The sequence below is a fragment of the Oryza glaberrima genome, chromosome 9, assembly GCF_000147395.1.
Source record: "Oryza glaberrima chromosome 9, OglaRS2, whole genome shotgun sequence".
NCBI lineage: Eukaryota > Viridiplantae > Streptophyta > Magnoliopsida > Poales > Poaceae > Oryza > Oryza glaberrima.
Genome location: NC_068334.1, coordinates 19,357,052 through 19,373,952, shown reverse-complemented (window position 1 = coordinate 19,373,952; position 16,901 = coordinate 19,357,052). Strand labels below are relative to the sequence as shown.

The following is a 16,901-nucleotide window of genomic DNA, read 5'->3' as shown; positions in this document are numbered from 1 at the left end:
CTTTCTTGGTCGATCGCTCATCCCTATCCTTTTATATTTAGATAACGGTAAGCAACCACTTTTGGGCTTTTGGCCTCTAAGCACGTCATATTATATTGTCAATAACACTAATAACTTCCTGATACCTGAGGTAATTAGATATAAAAAAAGTAAAATTTATTTTGGATCACTTTTTATTACCAATGTTTCGTTTCGAATCACCATTTAACCAATGTTTTCAGTTTGGACAAGGTATTTTTACTTTTGTGGCACTTTGGAACATCCTCAGCTCTTTTATCTATCTATATCCAATTTTTCATATGCTGAAGAAAACATATAGCTATATATTAGAGTTCATTGACAAGTATAAACCGACGTTCTTAAGATCGTTCATATGTTTGAGAAAAGAGTTAAGTGATCATCCAAAGCGAAACAAAGGCCAGATTACCTAGGTGAAAATATTAGTTAAAGAGTGATACAAAGTAAAACATCGGTAATAAAATGTGGGTCAAAGTGAAATTTACTTAAAAAATTATGCTAAAAAACATGGCACCTCCTTTAGGCTGCTCAGAAAGTGCTACTAGTATTTGCTTCTGTTTTATGGCCCTATTATTTTCGATTTATCCATCCACCAGATTATTTGTCTGACACTACAAAATATAAGGAGTATTTGTTTAGTTCAGTTCTTAAAACATTTTGTTTATCACTATAATTGAGAAGATAATCTGCCGCAATATAGTTCACTCGAGAATTTTAAAAAATCTGGACCATGCACCAAAGTATTACTACGTACAACCTGCGTATCGTACTATCTTTGCTCTCTCCAATTTTGAAATACTCTCGGTATAAGTTTTCGAGAGGCAGTGAGGGCCCCTTTGAATCACAGGAATGAAAAAACGGAGGAATAGGAAAAACATAGGATTCTGACAGGAATGCAAGTGTAAAACAGGAGATTACAAAACACAGGAAAAACACAGGAATTTGAGGAGAGATGAAGACTCAAAGGATTCTTTCCATGAGATTCTACCTCATGTTAAATTTTCTCCAAAACTTGCATGGGAAAAGACAATCCATAGGAATTTCATAGGATTCTATAGGATCCATTCCTTTGATTCAAAGGGCTATATAGGAAAAAATCCTATAGGAATGAGATCCTCTAAGAGCTTGTTCGGATTAAAGGATTGGAAAAACATAGGAATAGGAAAAACACAGGAATACTATAGGATTGCATGTGCAAAACGTAGGATTGAAAAACATAGGAATTTGATGGTGTGGAGCGTTCGGAATACAGGAATATATAAACTATAGGAATTTTCCAATCAACAGTAATCTCATAGATTATAGTCTAATTAAGCAATAAAATATTAGTCCCATCATGTCACTCCAACTGATTAGGGCTTGATTTCCTCGGTCTTACGTGAAGGAAATGAAAAAAAGAGGTCAGAGTCCATGTATTTTTTCCTGCGTTTCTCCCTTGGAATCAAGGGCGGAGGAAAGTTTCCCTTGGTTTTCCTGTGATCCACTTTTGCTATCCGAATGATAGGAAAGGAAAAATTCCTATTGAACAGGATTCCTTCGAAAATCCTCTAGAAATCCTCTAATCCGAATAAGGCCTAAAATTACCTTTGAATCAAAGGGCCCTGAGATTGGCCTCGAGTTTGGCTGGTAGCCTGATGTAAACAGATGACTCTCCTCGGTGATGAAAGGGGGGTACATCAGCTACCACCCGGTCTCATCTTTTCGTTTATACTTATACTTATTAACTAAATTTTAAATTTATAACTTTAAATTAAAGCTGATTTTTGGAAACTTTTCATTAAAATTTATTTTACCGTCTTTACTTTTAAATCACTAAGAGCACGTATTTTATTTGCAATATATACACCGTTTGGAGCCGGGTAAGGGTAAGCATCCGCGTCCGTTTACTGCATTGGTGTGCGGGTCCCTCTGCCGCCGGCCGGGCAATAAATTGTGTTTGCTGCCCATCCTGCGCAAGCTCAGAGACGGCTAGCTGATCACAAGTTCACAAGATCTCTCATATCCTTGCCTTGCAAAGTTGCAATGCACCCCCACCCCAACATCTGCTGCCTCCTGTCTCTTTGCAAGGACGTCCTTTACTAATACTTACATATTACTTTTTTTAAAAAAATGAAAAATAAATCAAGAACATACTCCTCCGTAAAAAAAAACTAACCTCCTAACCTCCTAGTACAATGGATTTGAACAGTTTTTTATTTCTTCAAGGTAGGAAGTATAAAATGCAGGAATACTTGCAGCCAGGAATGAATGTTATACTTACGATTTAAATTGAAACTTACACGAAAGCTGTGTTTAGATCTAAAGTTTGGATCTAAACTTCAGTTCTTTTCCATCACATCAATCTGTCATACACATACAACTTTTCAGTCACATCATCTCCAATTTCAACCAAAATCCAAACTTTACGCTGAACTAAACACAGCCGAACTAGCGCTCCTCTTTCAACACCGGTGCCAAGAAAGCAACTGTACGGGCTGTAGACGGTGGAAAAGGCCCGTGGAGACGGAGCGCGCGGCGGCGCTAAGCTTTTACACGGAATTCGCGGTGGATCCAGCGACTTTCCTAGCGAACACGGCGACTGATCGAACCTGCCCCGATCGGGCGGGTATGGCCGCAGCTGTAACTGTGCACGTACGGTACGGCGGCCACTGTTGACTGTTGGGCTCCCGCGGAAGATGCTGCTTCTGGCCTGTAGCGAAGGCGAAGTCACCCGGACACCGGAAGCGACGGGACGGCCGGCCGGCGACGTCGTCCGTGCAGCCAGGTAGTTCGTTGTACTAGAATGAATTATATTTTTAGTTAGGTTAGATTTTTTCGGGATAGAGGGAGTAGCTGCGCCATCCGGTCCAGTTTTCTGTAGAGAACTTGACATATAGCTGTAGCTAGTAGTAGCATCCAGCCACTCAATCCTTTGCAACGACAGATCGACCGATGCTATAGCTAGTAGTAGCATCCAAAGGTTTACTCGCCGTCAAAAAAAAAAAAAACCCTCTTAGGACAACGAATCTGGACTAAGATAGTCCGGATTTATTGTTCTAGAAGGATGGTCATATCCTCTCCTAGTTTAATATTTTTTGAACGGATAGAGTACGGCAAATAGCTGTCTGATTAGTTGGCCACCACAACTTACCACCATGTTTGATTACTCCCTTTGTTAGTATGATTTAAGTTTTTTAAAATCAAACTACTTTATACTCCGTATTTAATTAAGTTTATAAACAAATATAACAATATTTTCAACAAGCATAGCAATACTTTAAGACAAAGTCAAAAGTATTTTATAATACGAAACAGAGGGAGTAGCCGATATAGTGAAGCGGCAACTAACTTTCTCGATCACTTTGACCATTGATCAACTCGGACAGGTATAGAAACATACAATATTTGTTAATAAGATTTAGCCAAAGGCTACATTCTTAGAGCTTTAATAGTAGTCAAGTTTGATTAACTTAGACAACTATCTAGTTATAGTCAGAGTTATAACAAAAATTTCTTTTAATAAATTTGATCCACATGTATATATGGCAAAATTCTTTTGGGCCATAGTTAGAGAAGTTTCTAGTTACTACAACTTCTACTATAATCTTCAGGCTCGAGCTCTCTAAACAATCCACATTTTTCAAAAAAAATGTAGCTATAAAATTCAAAAAATAAACTAGAAATTAGAAACTAAGAAATCAAGTTTTTTCAGATTTTTACCAACCAGCTATTCACCAGCTTCTCGTAATCAATAGCTTTCCAAACAATCTTGTTTTGCTAAGATGTGACAGATTTTAGGGATTAACTTTATGCAAATTTGATACTTCCTTCGTCACAAAATAAACACATCAAATGTTGGATGTGATATATCTTAATACTACGAATTTATATAAGATGTGCTATACTCAATATTAGATGTACTTATTTTGAGACGGATGTAGTAATAACTTCTATTGATAAATGGTGATAACCGCGGGTAACAAACATGTCGGAACATCTCAGTCCTAACAGGAGCCAATGACCAATGCTTTTTCAGGTTTATGACAGTTTGACGCCCCTGATCGAAAGTCGTCCGGGCATCCGTCCATCGATCAGCAGCCAGAACAAGAAAGGTTGGCCGGTAAAAAGGCTACTGACAGTCATAGCGGCAAGTGTGAATCACGAGGCTCGGCGGTGGTGGTTATACTGCAGCGTTTCACAGTTGTGTGGTGCAGAGATCATGCATGGCTGTCATGAGGGTAAAAGGAGTTACTATATGCTGCTGAATTTTGGTAGTCGTGCAGTGAATGTTGGTTGAAACAGCCCCATGATTTACACCGGACCCCCATGGCACGTACTTACATATAAGGCTTTACTAAGTCCTGTGTCATGGTCCAACGCTATGACATAAGCACAGCCGGAGGATAGTGCTGCTAGAGTTGAGGAGACTTACGTTGGGAGGAGAAGAACATCAAGAGAGGGATTGAACAAATCTCCCTCACAAAAATTTTTTAATAAGTCGAACGGTTAAACATGTGCTAAAAAGTTAACGGTGTCAAACATTTTGAAACGGAGGGAGTAATACATCCCTCTACATTGCTGGTATGTTTGGGCTCGAGCTCAAGCTGTCTTCGAGCTTTTAAGCACGCTCAGTTTGAGCTCAGCTATGTTTTAAGGATATACTAACCTTTTTACTGTCATCGATTGTATGAATTTACCACTAAATAGGGTTCAATCTAATCCGATCTCTAACTCTAATTCTGTCGGCCACTGTTCACTGGACTCGGATATTAGGTTTGGCGTCGACCTCCTGGCCTAATGCTGATGACATCCTGTTTAACCCCAAGAGAGGGAGAAGCAGAGCAGCAGTAGTATTGCATGTCAGCATGTGTTAGCTGTGCCTACAGAGCTGGACAATAGTAATCTTCACGTGGACCTGTTCCCAAAAATTGTTACTATTACCCACATGATTATTCCTTGGTACTAATTAGTTAAAAAGCTGTTTGTAATAACACCCCCCTTTTTTTCTGTAGGCTGAAGGCTGAAAGCTGAAACACTGATATGAGTGACCAAGAGTGGATGGGTCATGTGGGTCGTGCGTGCGGCGGCTGCAATGGCAATTATTGATGATACAAATACGGCCTTGCATTGGATCAACCCAGCACACCTAACTGGAAAGGCTTAACAGCAACGGCAATTAATCACACCATACCAAACGAACTTACGTAATTCGTCCATACGCTCTTAATTCCATTCAGCACAATTAATTAGGAATAAGATGTTTATGTGATGTCAACATACCTGTGGGCCAAAAGAATCCAGCTAATATAGGCAACATAAATGATAGAGATGATATTTCCAGAATAATAAGTGCAATGTAGAGACCATATATCACCTCTCTTTGCTCTGTATCATTCAAGAAAAATAGTTAGCTCAGTTCAAAACACCCATGTAAGAGCACAAATAGCAGAACACTGCATAATGGTTTGAGAAAAAAAAAAGGAATATGGGTTTGGCGCACAAAAGTAATCCTGTATGTTTTTCCCATAAGAAGTAGCAACAACAAGGCAGACAGAAAGTAGAGGACAAAAGATATACCCGAAAATGATAGCAGAGTTACAAAAGCTGATAGAAAAGCTTACTATCAATTGAATTAAATAGAGCGAGAGAGACCTGCTTAATATGTCTGTTGGATTGTGGACAACATAGATTGTTTTTATACATTTCAATCTTCATCAGCACTTAACATCATAAATGAGGTTATGCTCGATTGCTAAACTAGACCTATATCCTTTAACCCATGCTGTCATCAATACATGTTACAAGAATAGACCATTTACTATAAGCATCTAATGACACTATCAAACAAATAAATTTTCAGAAAAGGACATAAAGCTAGATAGGAGACACAAATCAGAACTAAGTCCCATCACACAAGAAGGCCAAAAGAAAAATGACAAGCACGATTATCTGATATGAACAGAGAATGCTACTACTAGTTGATATTACTTGAGGATCATAGTATTATTATTTGAAGGGAGAGCTGACAATTTCAGGTGGCAAGAGGACAATAAGTTAGTTCAGAATTCAGAATAATTAAAGTATAATTGGGTGTTAACACTTAAAAACTCAAACTAAAAAAAGTAGGCAGTCAATGACATAAAAAAAATCCTAAAACAGGTTATTTAGAAAGTAAAAACATCTGCAAAGCAGTAAAATGGAGCCCAATGATAGCAGCATATTTGGCAGATAATATCAGACATTATAACCATGATGACATCACGTACCAATTAGTGGGTTCACAATATCATGCAAGTTGAAATTCAGAGGTTTCAAATGATATTCAGAAGAACAAATCCCATAGTCACAGAAAACGGGGTCGGTGGCAGCGATCCTCAATCCGGGAACGCCGTCCCAGGAACACGAGGTCATTTTCGTCCCCATCTTGTAAGTAGCGTACCATGTTTCTCGACCCTGTTCCTCGATCCCATCGACCCGGGAACTTTGATCCTACAGACTGCCAATTCATTACATTCAGCATTCCAGTGCATATTGAAGAGTTAACCGGACCTGCCTGCAACCGGAGACCCGCAAAAGTCTTTTATAAAAGTGCATATGGCAGAGACAGTCACAACTCACAACCACAACACAAGACATTCCAGCACTGTGCATTTGAAACAGTGAGCAAGCTGCAGACCTCAATAAGGCATGCCAACTGCAGTGCTACATGAGCCTTCATCATTCTGTTCCAAACTGAATGGACTTTTCCTGTAATATTTGTTTTCTGATTTTTCATCAATGTCTTTTGCACTGTGCATTGGTTGCCCTTTCAATCTGTACCGCGTTCCTTCATTGCAGATATGAAAGCCACTGAGGTTACATTCACATGTGAAAATTTGTTGTTTTGCATAGAAGAATCATTATTAATCAAGGGATTGCAGAAGTTCCAAACTTGAACAATGTTTTGAAGAACAGTCAAGCTGATTAGTCACTAAGTGAAATGAAATAGAAACTCTTTTTGTTTAATCAGTCAGTGCTGTTTACAACCATGACGCTCTGAATAAAAGTCCAAATATCTTATTATCTTTGGATAGTAAAGAACACTACCTGTATGGTTGTCGACCATACCTAAAGTGAAAAACACATATCTAATAGGTTAGACCTTGCAGTCAGGTTAAACATTCTGAGAACTACAAAACTGGCAGGGTAAAATATGATACTAAATAGTAAGGTTCAGCAATCACAAATTCACAATGGACAGAAGACATAACATGTCTGCAATGTATAGTTCAAGACTGATTATGCATCAAATCGTAGTCGGATGCAATGATCCTTCGTTAACTAAGTAGAAGGTAAAGATTAGTGCCAGTCTATGAGTAGATACGACAACAGGATCCAAAAGGCCAGTCTTACTTTTCCTTGAAATCAACTCTGGAAATTAATTCTTTTGGACTGTATTTCCAGATTTCTTAGCCAAGACTCAAGACATAGCAAGGAAAACATAAAACAATTAATAAGATTAAATATTGACATTAACACTGACATCAGACAATTCAGTTTAGCTGGAGTTTCCCTGCAACACTTATTACACATAAAAGTTCAATTGTTTCTATACGATGTATAAGAAATGATAGGTAGTATAGTCACAGAATTTTGAGATGGCAATGCCAATCCCCAATAGGTAGAGAGAGAGAGAGAGAGAGATTCACTCCTAGTGTGAGAGACTGAGAGTACTCACAAGACTCAGTAAAAATTATCAGAAGAACAAGTGCTCAAAATAATGAGGGGTTTTCAGTTCCCATGCCTCTCTCTTTGTTCCTTCTTCATACAACGGAGTGCAAAACGAAGATGCCATCCGACCATTGCAGTGAAGTTAAATGCCGACACCCAGAGTCTTCATTTGACAATATCAACAGTTTTAGCACAAGATATCTCACTAGTTTTAGCCTCGGGTGGCAATATCTTCTCCTCAATCAGCATTGCTGCATCCGACTGTTAATTCACCATCAGAAGAAGAGAGCTTATAGATGGTGTCAATACTTGTTCTAGAAGGCAAGCTTCCTTAGTTGATGTTAGTACCACAGTATGATTCTGCTCCTCAGTCCTCACTCAATGTAGAGTGACTCAACTCCCGAGTCATGGCCACAATCTCCACCATAATCACCATCAGCCTTAATATTCGCTCTCCGGTCACTCGCTTCACCAAGGAACTCCTCCCTCAATTCTGCTCCCCCACGACGACCGCCACCAAGCTCATCCCACCCACGACCCGTGCTAGTGAACATCCGGTCCAAATTCGCCTTCTGCGGGTTCAATTCCACATGAGCAGCTCTTACATTGTCCGCCTCGCCGCATAAATCTCATTGGGCTCAACGAGTTGACCTTTGTAATACGCCTCCCGAAGGAACACGGTGTGCAGCTTACCCTGGTTTCCCCTAGGAGGAGGATGTGCTCGAGGCGGAGGCGGAGGCGGTTGTGCGGGGGGGGGGGGGGGGGGGGGGGGGGGGGGGCGAGGAGGAGGAGCTTGCGGATGCGGATGATGGAGGCCGGCAGCGAGGAGGCGATGGTGTCGGCCTCGAGGCGGAGCGCCGTGGCGGCGCGCGGGGTGAGGCGGGGCGTGGAGGACGCGGTGGAACGCGTGCGGGTGGCGCAGGAGGAAACGGCCGGCGTCGAGGGGCGCGAGGCGGAGCTGGCGCCAAGACGGGAGAAGGGCACGGAGATGGCCCCTCCGCCGCCGCCGGCGAGCGCGGTGGGGGTGGCCGCATAGAGGAGGACGGAGTAGAGGACGAGAAAGCGGCGCACTCCATGATGCCGTCGAAGGCGTGGTCCCGCAGAAGCAGCAGTGGTGGACTTGGATGCATATCCCGCCGCGACTGCGGCGGCGGCGGCGGCCGGAGTGCGGCGATGCGGCGGAGCATCGGGGTGTTAGGGGAGGTTTTGCGGGGTTGGTTGGTGTGGGCCGAATTGGCATGAGAAATCTTTGGGTTCAAGTGGTTCGTGATGCGGGCCTTGTAGCACACAATTGGGCTCTTTGACCGAAAAGGCTCATTGCAACAAGGCCTATAAGATATTTCGTCACGTTTGTGCGTGTGTTTAGTTCCAAAGTTTTTTTCCAAACTTCCAACTTTCCATCACATCAAACCTTTCATACACATAATTTTTCAGTCACATTGTCTCCAATTTTAACCAAATTCTAAACTTTGGACCAATCTAAACACAGCCAATTATACGGTACATAATTATATTTAAGATTTGTTCACTTTGTTGTCAACCAAATTTTTGTACGACAATAAACTGAACATGATTTCACCATTACAACTTTACCGAACTCCATCTATTTACAAAACTACACCAAATTTAAATTTTGATATGGAATCAAACCAGACAACAACACATTTGCATCTTTTATATTGGCAACATTTGGCATTATCAATCTTTGGTTTTACCAATAAATAATAATAATAAGTTTCTTTTTTTGGAAATGATACAAGAAGGTATACCGTTCGGACATAATGATAACATTGATGTATCACCTGATATTTGGTAAGTATTGTTTGATACCTCATTTGAACGGTATGATACCTCCGAGGTATCACCTAATACCTTAGTATCAGCCTGATACCTGGTAAGTATCGGCTGATACTAAGGTATTAGATGATATCTCAGATATATCATCCCGTCTGAACGGGATGCCGTCCCGTCACATTCACTTTTTTTTTTTTGCAAGGAAATGGATATGTCCTCAGAGCCTGGCCCATTGAAATAAATAGTGATAGGGTTTATTTTGGCAATGAAATGGATATGCCATCGGAGCCTGGCCCATTGGCTGAAATGATCACATCATTCACATCGATTCTTAGAAAATGGACGTTGGAGTGATGAACAACGCAAGTTCAGTCCGGTCAAAAAAAAAAGAAGAAAATATTACAGTAGTTCAGTCCTGTCAAAGAGAACTATAGCATAGTTCAGCTTTGCGTAATCCAACATTGTTTAGCTTTGCGTAATGCAAGCTCAACAATAAACTAGGAGGTTCCTTTGGCGTGTAGGAAGTAAGATCAGATTGTTTAGGAGTAAACTCAATGACAATATGGAGATAACCACCAAGTAGCATAATCCCTTTTGATTAGGACCAAAATATACTGCTGCTGCTGCTAATTAACTTGGCAAGCCAATGATTCCCTTTCAGCAGCAAATGCTGTGGCATCGTCGGTAGTCGGTACCACCGGTAGCGAGAGGCGACATATGGGGTCAGTACAGCTGCCCTGCGGAAAATGATTTTGCCATCGAGACAACGTCACACCACAGCTTCTAATAGCCACTTAACTTATGTGGAATCTTTTACAATGGCGTCATGTGTTTTGTAAAATAAGGCAAAGGGCTACGTACAGAGATTGGAATTTTAAGCAAATTGTAAAAATCTGAATAACCTTGATTCTTCGATTTCTGGCTTTTAATTTATTGTCAAGACTATATACTCCTTCTGCCTAAAAACAAATATAATACTACTACAAATATATTAGTTTTTTTTTATGAAGGGGGGTAACTATTTATTCTTTGACCTTTTAAAAACTGGTGATTTTGAAAGAAGTCTTAACTACAGTAGTAAGGATATGTTTGGTTACCGGTTATATTTTGCCACAACTAATATTAGATAAGTTGTGACAACCATAAAATGTGATGAATAAATTGCTAGTCATAAAGTATAGTGAAATTGGTAAGGAAGTTGAGCTAACCAAACACATACATATAGGGGTGAAAACAGTAACGGAAATTACTGGCCGACCGGCGTTCGTTTTCGACTTTCTACCGGCCGAGCGATATGGAAATGGTAGTCGACCAAAACAAAAATGGAAATGGCAAAAAATATGGAAATGAAAACGGAAATGGTTTTGCTGTTATATCGATCGTTTTCGTATCTACCGTATTCTTGTGGAAATTACCGTTTCTTATAATATGGTAATTACCGTATTCTAAATATGTCGATATTTATAGGGCATGTCTATACTTGGCCTACAGCTTACAGATTGACTGACTCTTCAATCAAATCTCTAACTTTTATGCATGGCTAAAATGAAGTTAATTTATAATTTATATAGTATAAGCTTGAATTTATGTATACATATAATATACTTATGTAAAGTTAAATATATGTTTTTATAGTTTAATGTTTCCATATTTGTTACTGGTTTCCGATCTGCACCGATATGTTTCCGTCCGTATTATTCCGTTTCCGGTTTTCTGATATTTCCGATATCGTTTTCGTTTCCGAGAATATGGTTACGGAAATGGTTGAGGCTGTTTTTCGATCGTTTCCGACCGTTTTCATCCCTACATACATAATAAATTGTGGCAGTGGAAAGTGAGGCGTGGTAAAGTGTGGCTAGTAACCAAACACTAACGAAACATACCCAAAAGCTTGGGATCCGACATGTGGAGCCCTCACCAGTCACCACGAGTTCAGGAATGGATTGGGGGTCTGGCTTGGCTGATGAGTTGCTCGGTCAATTCATGCCCTTTGGATGCGGGCCAGGAGGCCAGGACGACGAAGGCTGAGGTGAAAGAAAGTGAGCGAGCCGTCCCTGTTCGTACAGTTGGATTTGTTGGCCACGGCCGTATACCATTGCCAGCATATCCATCCATCATGCATGCTTGCTAACTCCATTTTCCAGCTAGCAATTCGCCTGCGACACTTGAATGCATGCAGAAATCGCAGAGCCATGATCGATCACCGATTCACCGGCGATCGATCGAGACGCCGAGACGGACGGGGATTGAAGGCACGTACACAGCTTGCAGGGCTTGCAGCCAGCTGCAATGCAAGCGGATCAAGATCTGGTGCAGTACTACGACTGCAACTTTAGCAGTTACAATGCAGCCGATGGATAAAAATCAACAGTTCAGATTCAGGTGGCAGGAAAATACTGTTTAGAAAATACAATAGCAATGTGTTGACCGTTTCGCGAGCGTTCTCCGGCATCACAAGTGATGGCTTGCTTGCATTGAATTAAGATCCGGTGCTGTAGTAGTAACGACTGTAACTTTAGTAGTCGGAGCACGTTATAGCCGTTGGATCGATGGAGCCAACGCCCTGATTCGCTCTGTCATCCTGTTGCACCATCGATGCTACAGTAATCGCTATCGTACAGATTTGCTATAGTATTTTCTGAACAGTATTTTCCTGCCACCTGAACCGTTGATTTTTTATCCATCGGCTGCGCTGTAACTCCTAAAGTTGCAATCGTAGGAACGACTGCACCAGATCTTGATCCCTCGTCGGTGGGGGGACCTGGGTAAGCTGGAGCACGTACTCATACGTGACGGACCAGCTCGGTGTGAGCCCTACGCCTACGCGAGCGCATGCAATGCAACTGAGTAGTACGCCCTCGCACCGTCGCACGGCGTCGGTGCGTGCAAGGCACAGCCTTGGAGAGTTGGGGTTGTGGTGTGGCCGTGGCTGGGGACTTGGGGTCTCCCGTTGCGTGCGCCACCACGTACGTACGTACGCACGCACAGTACGCGGGCGGCGCACGGCGCGGTTAAATGCAACACGGGCCGTACACGCGCACAGTACGCACCCACACACAAAAAAGTTCCATTTACGACGCGGTCAGCTTGCATATGATCCCACCACAGTTCTTCCCAGATCTAACGCGGAATGCGCGACACGAGGACAGCCTCCACTGCTGCTGCATGCGGCTGCGTCGACGACGTGTCAGTCACCTTTTCCACGGAGCCCAGTAGTATTACAGTAGTACGTAGCATCTACTGTAGACTGTGTACTGTACATTGGCGACGCTGGCACGGTGAGGGTGACACGGTGGTGGCGGAGCGCCGTTTACCCAGTCGGCGCGGGCGCCCGTGCAGAGCAGGTGGCTATACTATGCTCGTCCGTCTCAAAAATATGACCCTAAATAAGAAATTAAGAATGAGACATAACCCAAAAAAATTAAGAATGAGACATAATCCAAGACAATGAATCTATATACAAATATATCTAGATTCGTTATCTTAGGTTATATCATATTCTTATCTAGATTGATTTTGAGGATGTTTAGACTGTAATCAAAACAATACCAAATTTTTGGTAATTGATAATATTATTAAAATTTTAGCAGAACTTTTTATCTATTTATCAATATTTGGTACAAAGACTAAATGTATGTACATATTTAACAGTCTTATAAAAATTAGTATGATTTGAAATAAGATCAATTTAAATATTTTGTTTTACGGAGGAAGTATGCAAGAGGAGACGCCACCTGGGCCGAGCGACAGTGCAACAGCTCACCCCCGGCCCGCAACACGCACCCGCGTCCGTCGCGGTGCCGTGGCATGGAACGATCCCCCCTCTCGGATCCACACGCTTCGCGCCTCGTCTCGCCACGACACGCCACACGTACGCCGAGTCCTCGCCTTCGCCCGCGTCGCGTGCTCGCCTTCCCCTCGCCTCCTCGCCTACCCTGTGTGGAGCAGTTACTGCGAGCGAGCCGGACCAACCACTCTGCTCTCTCTCTCTCTCTCTCTTTCTCTCTCGACGCCTCGTCGGGGCCAGGAGGCGGAGACAGCAACGGCTCACCGCCCGGTGTCGCGGGGGACCCCACGCGCCAGCGAGACAGGCCCTCCACCCACCGCGGGGCCCACGCCGGTCGCTGTCTCCTCTCCCTTCCTCCTCCGCCGCATCATTTCTTCTTCCCCTCGCTTCGAAGCCAAACCCGAGCTCCGGGGAAACCACTAGTAGCCACTCGAGCTTCTTCTTCGCCACTGAGGGGAAGGGGAAGAGGGATCGGAGGAGATGGCGAGCAACGGCGGCGAGGAGAAGAGCCGGGTGGCGGCGGGGTACGGCGGGGGAGGGTACGGGTACGGCGGGTACGAGGGGCGGGACGACAGGAAGTGGTGGCCGTGGCTCGTGCCCACCGTGATCGTCGCCTGCATCGCGGTGTTCATCGTCGAGATGTACGTCAACAACTGCCCCAAGCACGGCAGCGCGCTCGGCGGCTGCGTTGCCGGCTTCCTCCGCCGCTTCTCCTTCCAGCCGCTCCGCGAGAACCCGCTCCTCGGCCCGTCTTCCGCCACGTACGTTCTGTCCACTCTCCTGAGATTTTTTTTGTTTTCTCTTGTTGCCGTTGTCCATGGTGTCGCTCAAATTGGGGGCGTTTTGGGTGCGCTCGAGGCGGAATTGTGCGGGTAGATTGGGGGGGTTTATTTTTGAGTTTCGGATCTTGCAGTTTGATCGAGGCGCTGCCAGGAATAGGAAGACGAGATTTTCAGCTGCCTAACTGGTCAATTTTGAGTAAAATTAGAATTTCTCGGGTGTGGTTTGGAGGTCTAATTAAAAGTACTCTCATCTTTAAGCACTGATGATGAACTGAAAGCGCGCGATTCTGTGTACTTAAAGTATGACCAGCGGGAGGAAATCTCCGAGCTTTTTCTTTGGTGGCCGAAGCTTTGCCCAAGGGGAATCCAAACAAGGATATTTTGCAACAAACTTCCTTTTCCTTCAATTCAATCTTTCACACCTTTTAATGTTTTTAAGTTCAGGAGACAGGGAACTCTGTGACTCTGTGCTCCGATGGTGACCATTCAGATCTCAATCCGGACTATAGCTTGGACTGATCTAGAGCTTCGTTGCTTTTGGTTTCTTAATCCACTCATAGCTTCAGTCTCCCTGTGGTGCAATTTGTTGCTAATAGGGCACATTGGGATATAACCTCGGAACAGAGCGTGTGCCTTAAATCGTGTAGTTTTTGTGGCACAATACTAACTCATTTCGACAGTCTCTTATGATATTCGTGATGGCTGCTGTCAGTATTTAAGCTACAGACCTAGTACATTTCATATTGATACTTTTATCAGATTGCAGCTGGGAATTGTATGACATGGTTGCTACAGGCCTAGGATCATGTGTTATTATATACTGATACCCTACTAACAATATGTATAGTGTACTAGTTCTGTCAGAAAAAAACGTAAGCCAAAGACTGGTAAATGTTGGAGCTTTCTCTTTGACGGTACTTGTCTGCCTGCTTATTTTAATTGTAACGCCTTTGTAAGGAACATAATAGCTCAGTGGCCAGTTGGCCACAGAAGTCTGCTGTTTGCTTTTATTTGCGAATTTAATATAGGTCTGACTAATATAGTTTTGGATGAACAAGATTTTTATTAGATAATGGAATGAAAATCCCAGACTCTGCATCATATGATGCACCCAGCTTTCTTGGATGAACAACATGATTGGTGATCCTATTAACATCTCTCTTTTTGATTGGCAGTTTGCAGAAAATGGGAGCTCTTGACTGGAACAAAGTTGTTCATCAGCACCAAGGATGGCGTCTCATCAGCTGTATCTGGCTCCATGCTGGCCTAATCCATTTGGTTGTGAACATGCTGAGTTTACTGTTTATTGGAATCCGCCTTGAACAGCAATTTGGGTTCGGTAAGTTTCTTACTATGCTGATTCAGTGTCATTTTTAACTATGAGAATACGTTCTTAGTGTTAACATATATCTTTGAATACATGCCATCTCATAGAATTTCTGTTTTGTGGATGTTTCAATGTCAAGATATACACTGAACACTCCTGACCTGGTTTGAAATGCATGGCTATGGTTTCTGTTCTGATGACATTATGTTTCTCAAACGGATAGGATCCCAATACTTCTAGCAGATCTAGTAGTCGAAGCTGGGTTGCCATTCTTATATGAAAATAAAATCATAAATGACTTCATTTTTCTAATTGTCTCCATAGTTGTGTCACCTTTTGCTTCTTCTTAAGACTTTCTTTAGTGCTCTATTTATTATTCTATTTTGATGTCACCACTCCGTGCATGTTAATAATCTGTAAACTGACACTAGTTTCCTTACCTACTAGTTCGCATTGGTGCCATATACCTGCTATCTGGTTTTGGCGGGAGTGTGTTGTCTGCGCTTTTCCTTCGTAATAACTACATCTCTGTTGGAGCCTCTGGAGCTTTATTTGGACTGCTTGGATCAATGCTTTCTGAGCTTATTATGAACTGGACTACTTATTCCAACAAGGTTAGTAAATGAGATAGATGCACATACATTTTCACTATTCAGTTGCTTGATGTTTGTTTTGATCAAGCTAATCCACTCTTGCAGGCAGCAGCCATAATAACTCTTCTATTTATAATCGCAATCAACTTGGCTATTGGGATACTACCTCATGCCGATAACTTTGCTCATATCGGTGGATTTGTGACGGGCTTCCTTTTGGGATTTGTTTTGTTGGCAAGGCCACAGTTTGGTTGGATGGAACGACATGAGTTGCCCCAAACTAATCAGCCTCCCAAATACAAAGCATACCAATATGTTTTGTGGGTTGTGGCATTCGTTTTGCTGCTTGTCGGGTAAGTTAATTGGCTACAATATATGGTTAGAAATATTGGGGAACACCACTGTTATGTGCATATTCATAGTCCAAAATATGATATATAGAAATATGCGTTCATGCTGGTGATTTATTTCCTTATTAGTGGGCATCATCCAGATGGTGTATCTTTATGTCAAACTTGAAATGATCCTGATACCAAGAATTTGCAATGCAGGTTTGTGGTTTCACTAGTTATGCTCTTCAAGGGTAAGAATGGAAATGACGGATGCCACTGGTGCCACTACCTGAACTGCGTACCCACATCGAAGTGGAAGTGCAATACCTAAGGAGTTTAGTTTTCTGTTGAATTTTCGGCAAAAAAAAAAATACGTAGTATTCAGAGGACCATTTTATGCTTGTGTGTTTGTAGATATATGAACAAATTTGTTTATCATGTTTGTTCTTTACTGTATCGCGATTTGTTTTCTTCCTGTAAATTTGTTCCGTCGGCTACTGAAGTTTATATAGGTTGAGCATTCTAGTTATTTTTATGCTTTCCCGTTACTTCTTGCTTCAAATGCCTTCATTGCAGAAA

At 42.3% G+C, this 16,901-nt stretch overlaps 2 protein-coding genes across 2 annotated transcripts; one reads left to right on the top strand and one right to left on the bottom strand.

Moving 5' to 3' along the window:
- Window positions 1-6,027: 6,027 nt before the first annotated feature.
- On the bottom strand, window positions 6,028-8,901 carry LOC127783828 (uncharacterized; the record flags this gene model as incomplete). Its single annotated transcript, XM_052310980.1, has 2 exons — window positions 6,028-8,279; window positions 8,359-8,901. Coding segments are annotated over 2 exons (741 nt in total), but the record flags the coding sequence as incomplete, so codon positions are not given.
- Window positions 8,902-13,528: 4,627 nt separating this feature from the next.
- LOC127785044 (RHOMBOID-like protein 2) lies at window positions 13,529-16,851 on the top strand. The gene is made up of 5 exons (XM_052312466.1): window positions 13,529-14,049; window positions 15,246-15,409; window positions 15,845-16,011; window positions 16,096-16,343; window positions 16,542-16,851. Exons 1-5 carry the CDS (start codon window positions 13,769-13,771, stop codon window positions 16,651-16,653), a joined length of 972 nt encoding a protein of 323 aa, XP_052168426.1. The 5' UTR covers window positions 13,529-13,768; the 3' UTR covers window positions 16,654-16,851.
- The last annotated feature ends 50 nt before the right edge of the window (window positions 16,852-16,901 follow it).

Coding starts and splice junctions, on each gene's coding strand:
- LOC127785044 (XM_052312466.1), top strand. CDS start 13,769: ATGGCGAGCAACGGCGGCGAGGAGAAGAGCCGGGTGGCGGCGGGGTAC. Junction 14,050..15,245: donor CTCGGCCCGTCTTCCGCCAC/GTACGTTCTGTC, acceptor TTTGATTGGCAG/TTTGCAGAAAATGGGAGCTC. Junction 16,012..16,095: donor GGACTACTTATTCCAACAAG/GTTAGTAAATGA, acceptor CCACTCTTGCAG/GCAGCAGCCATAATAACTCT.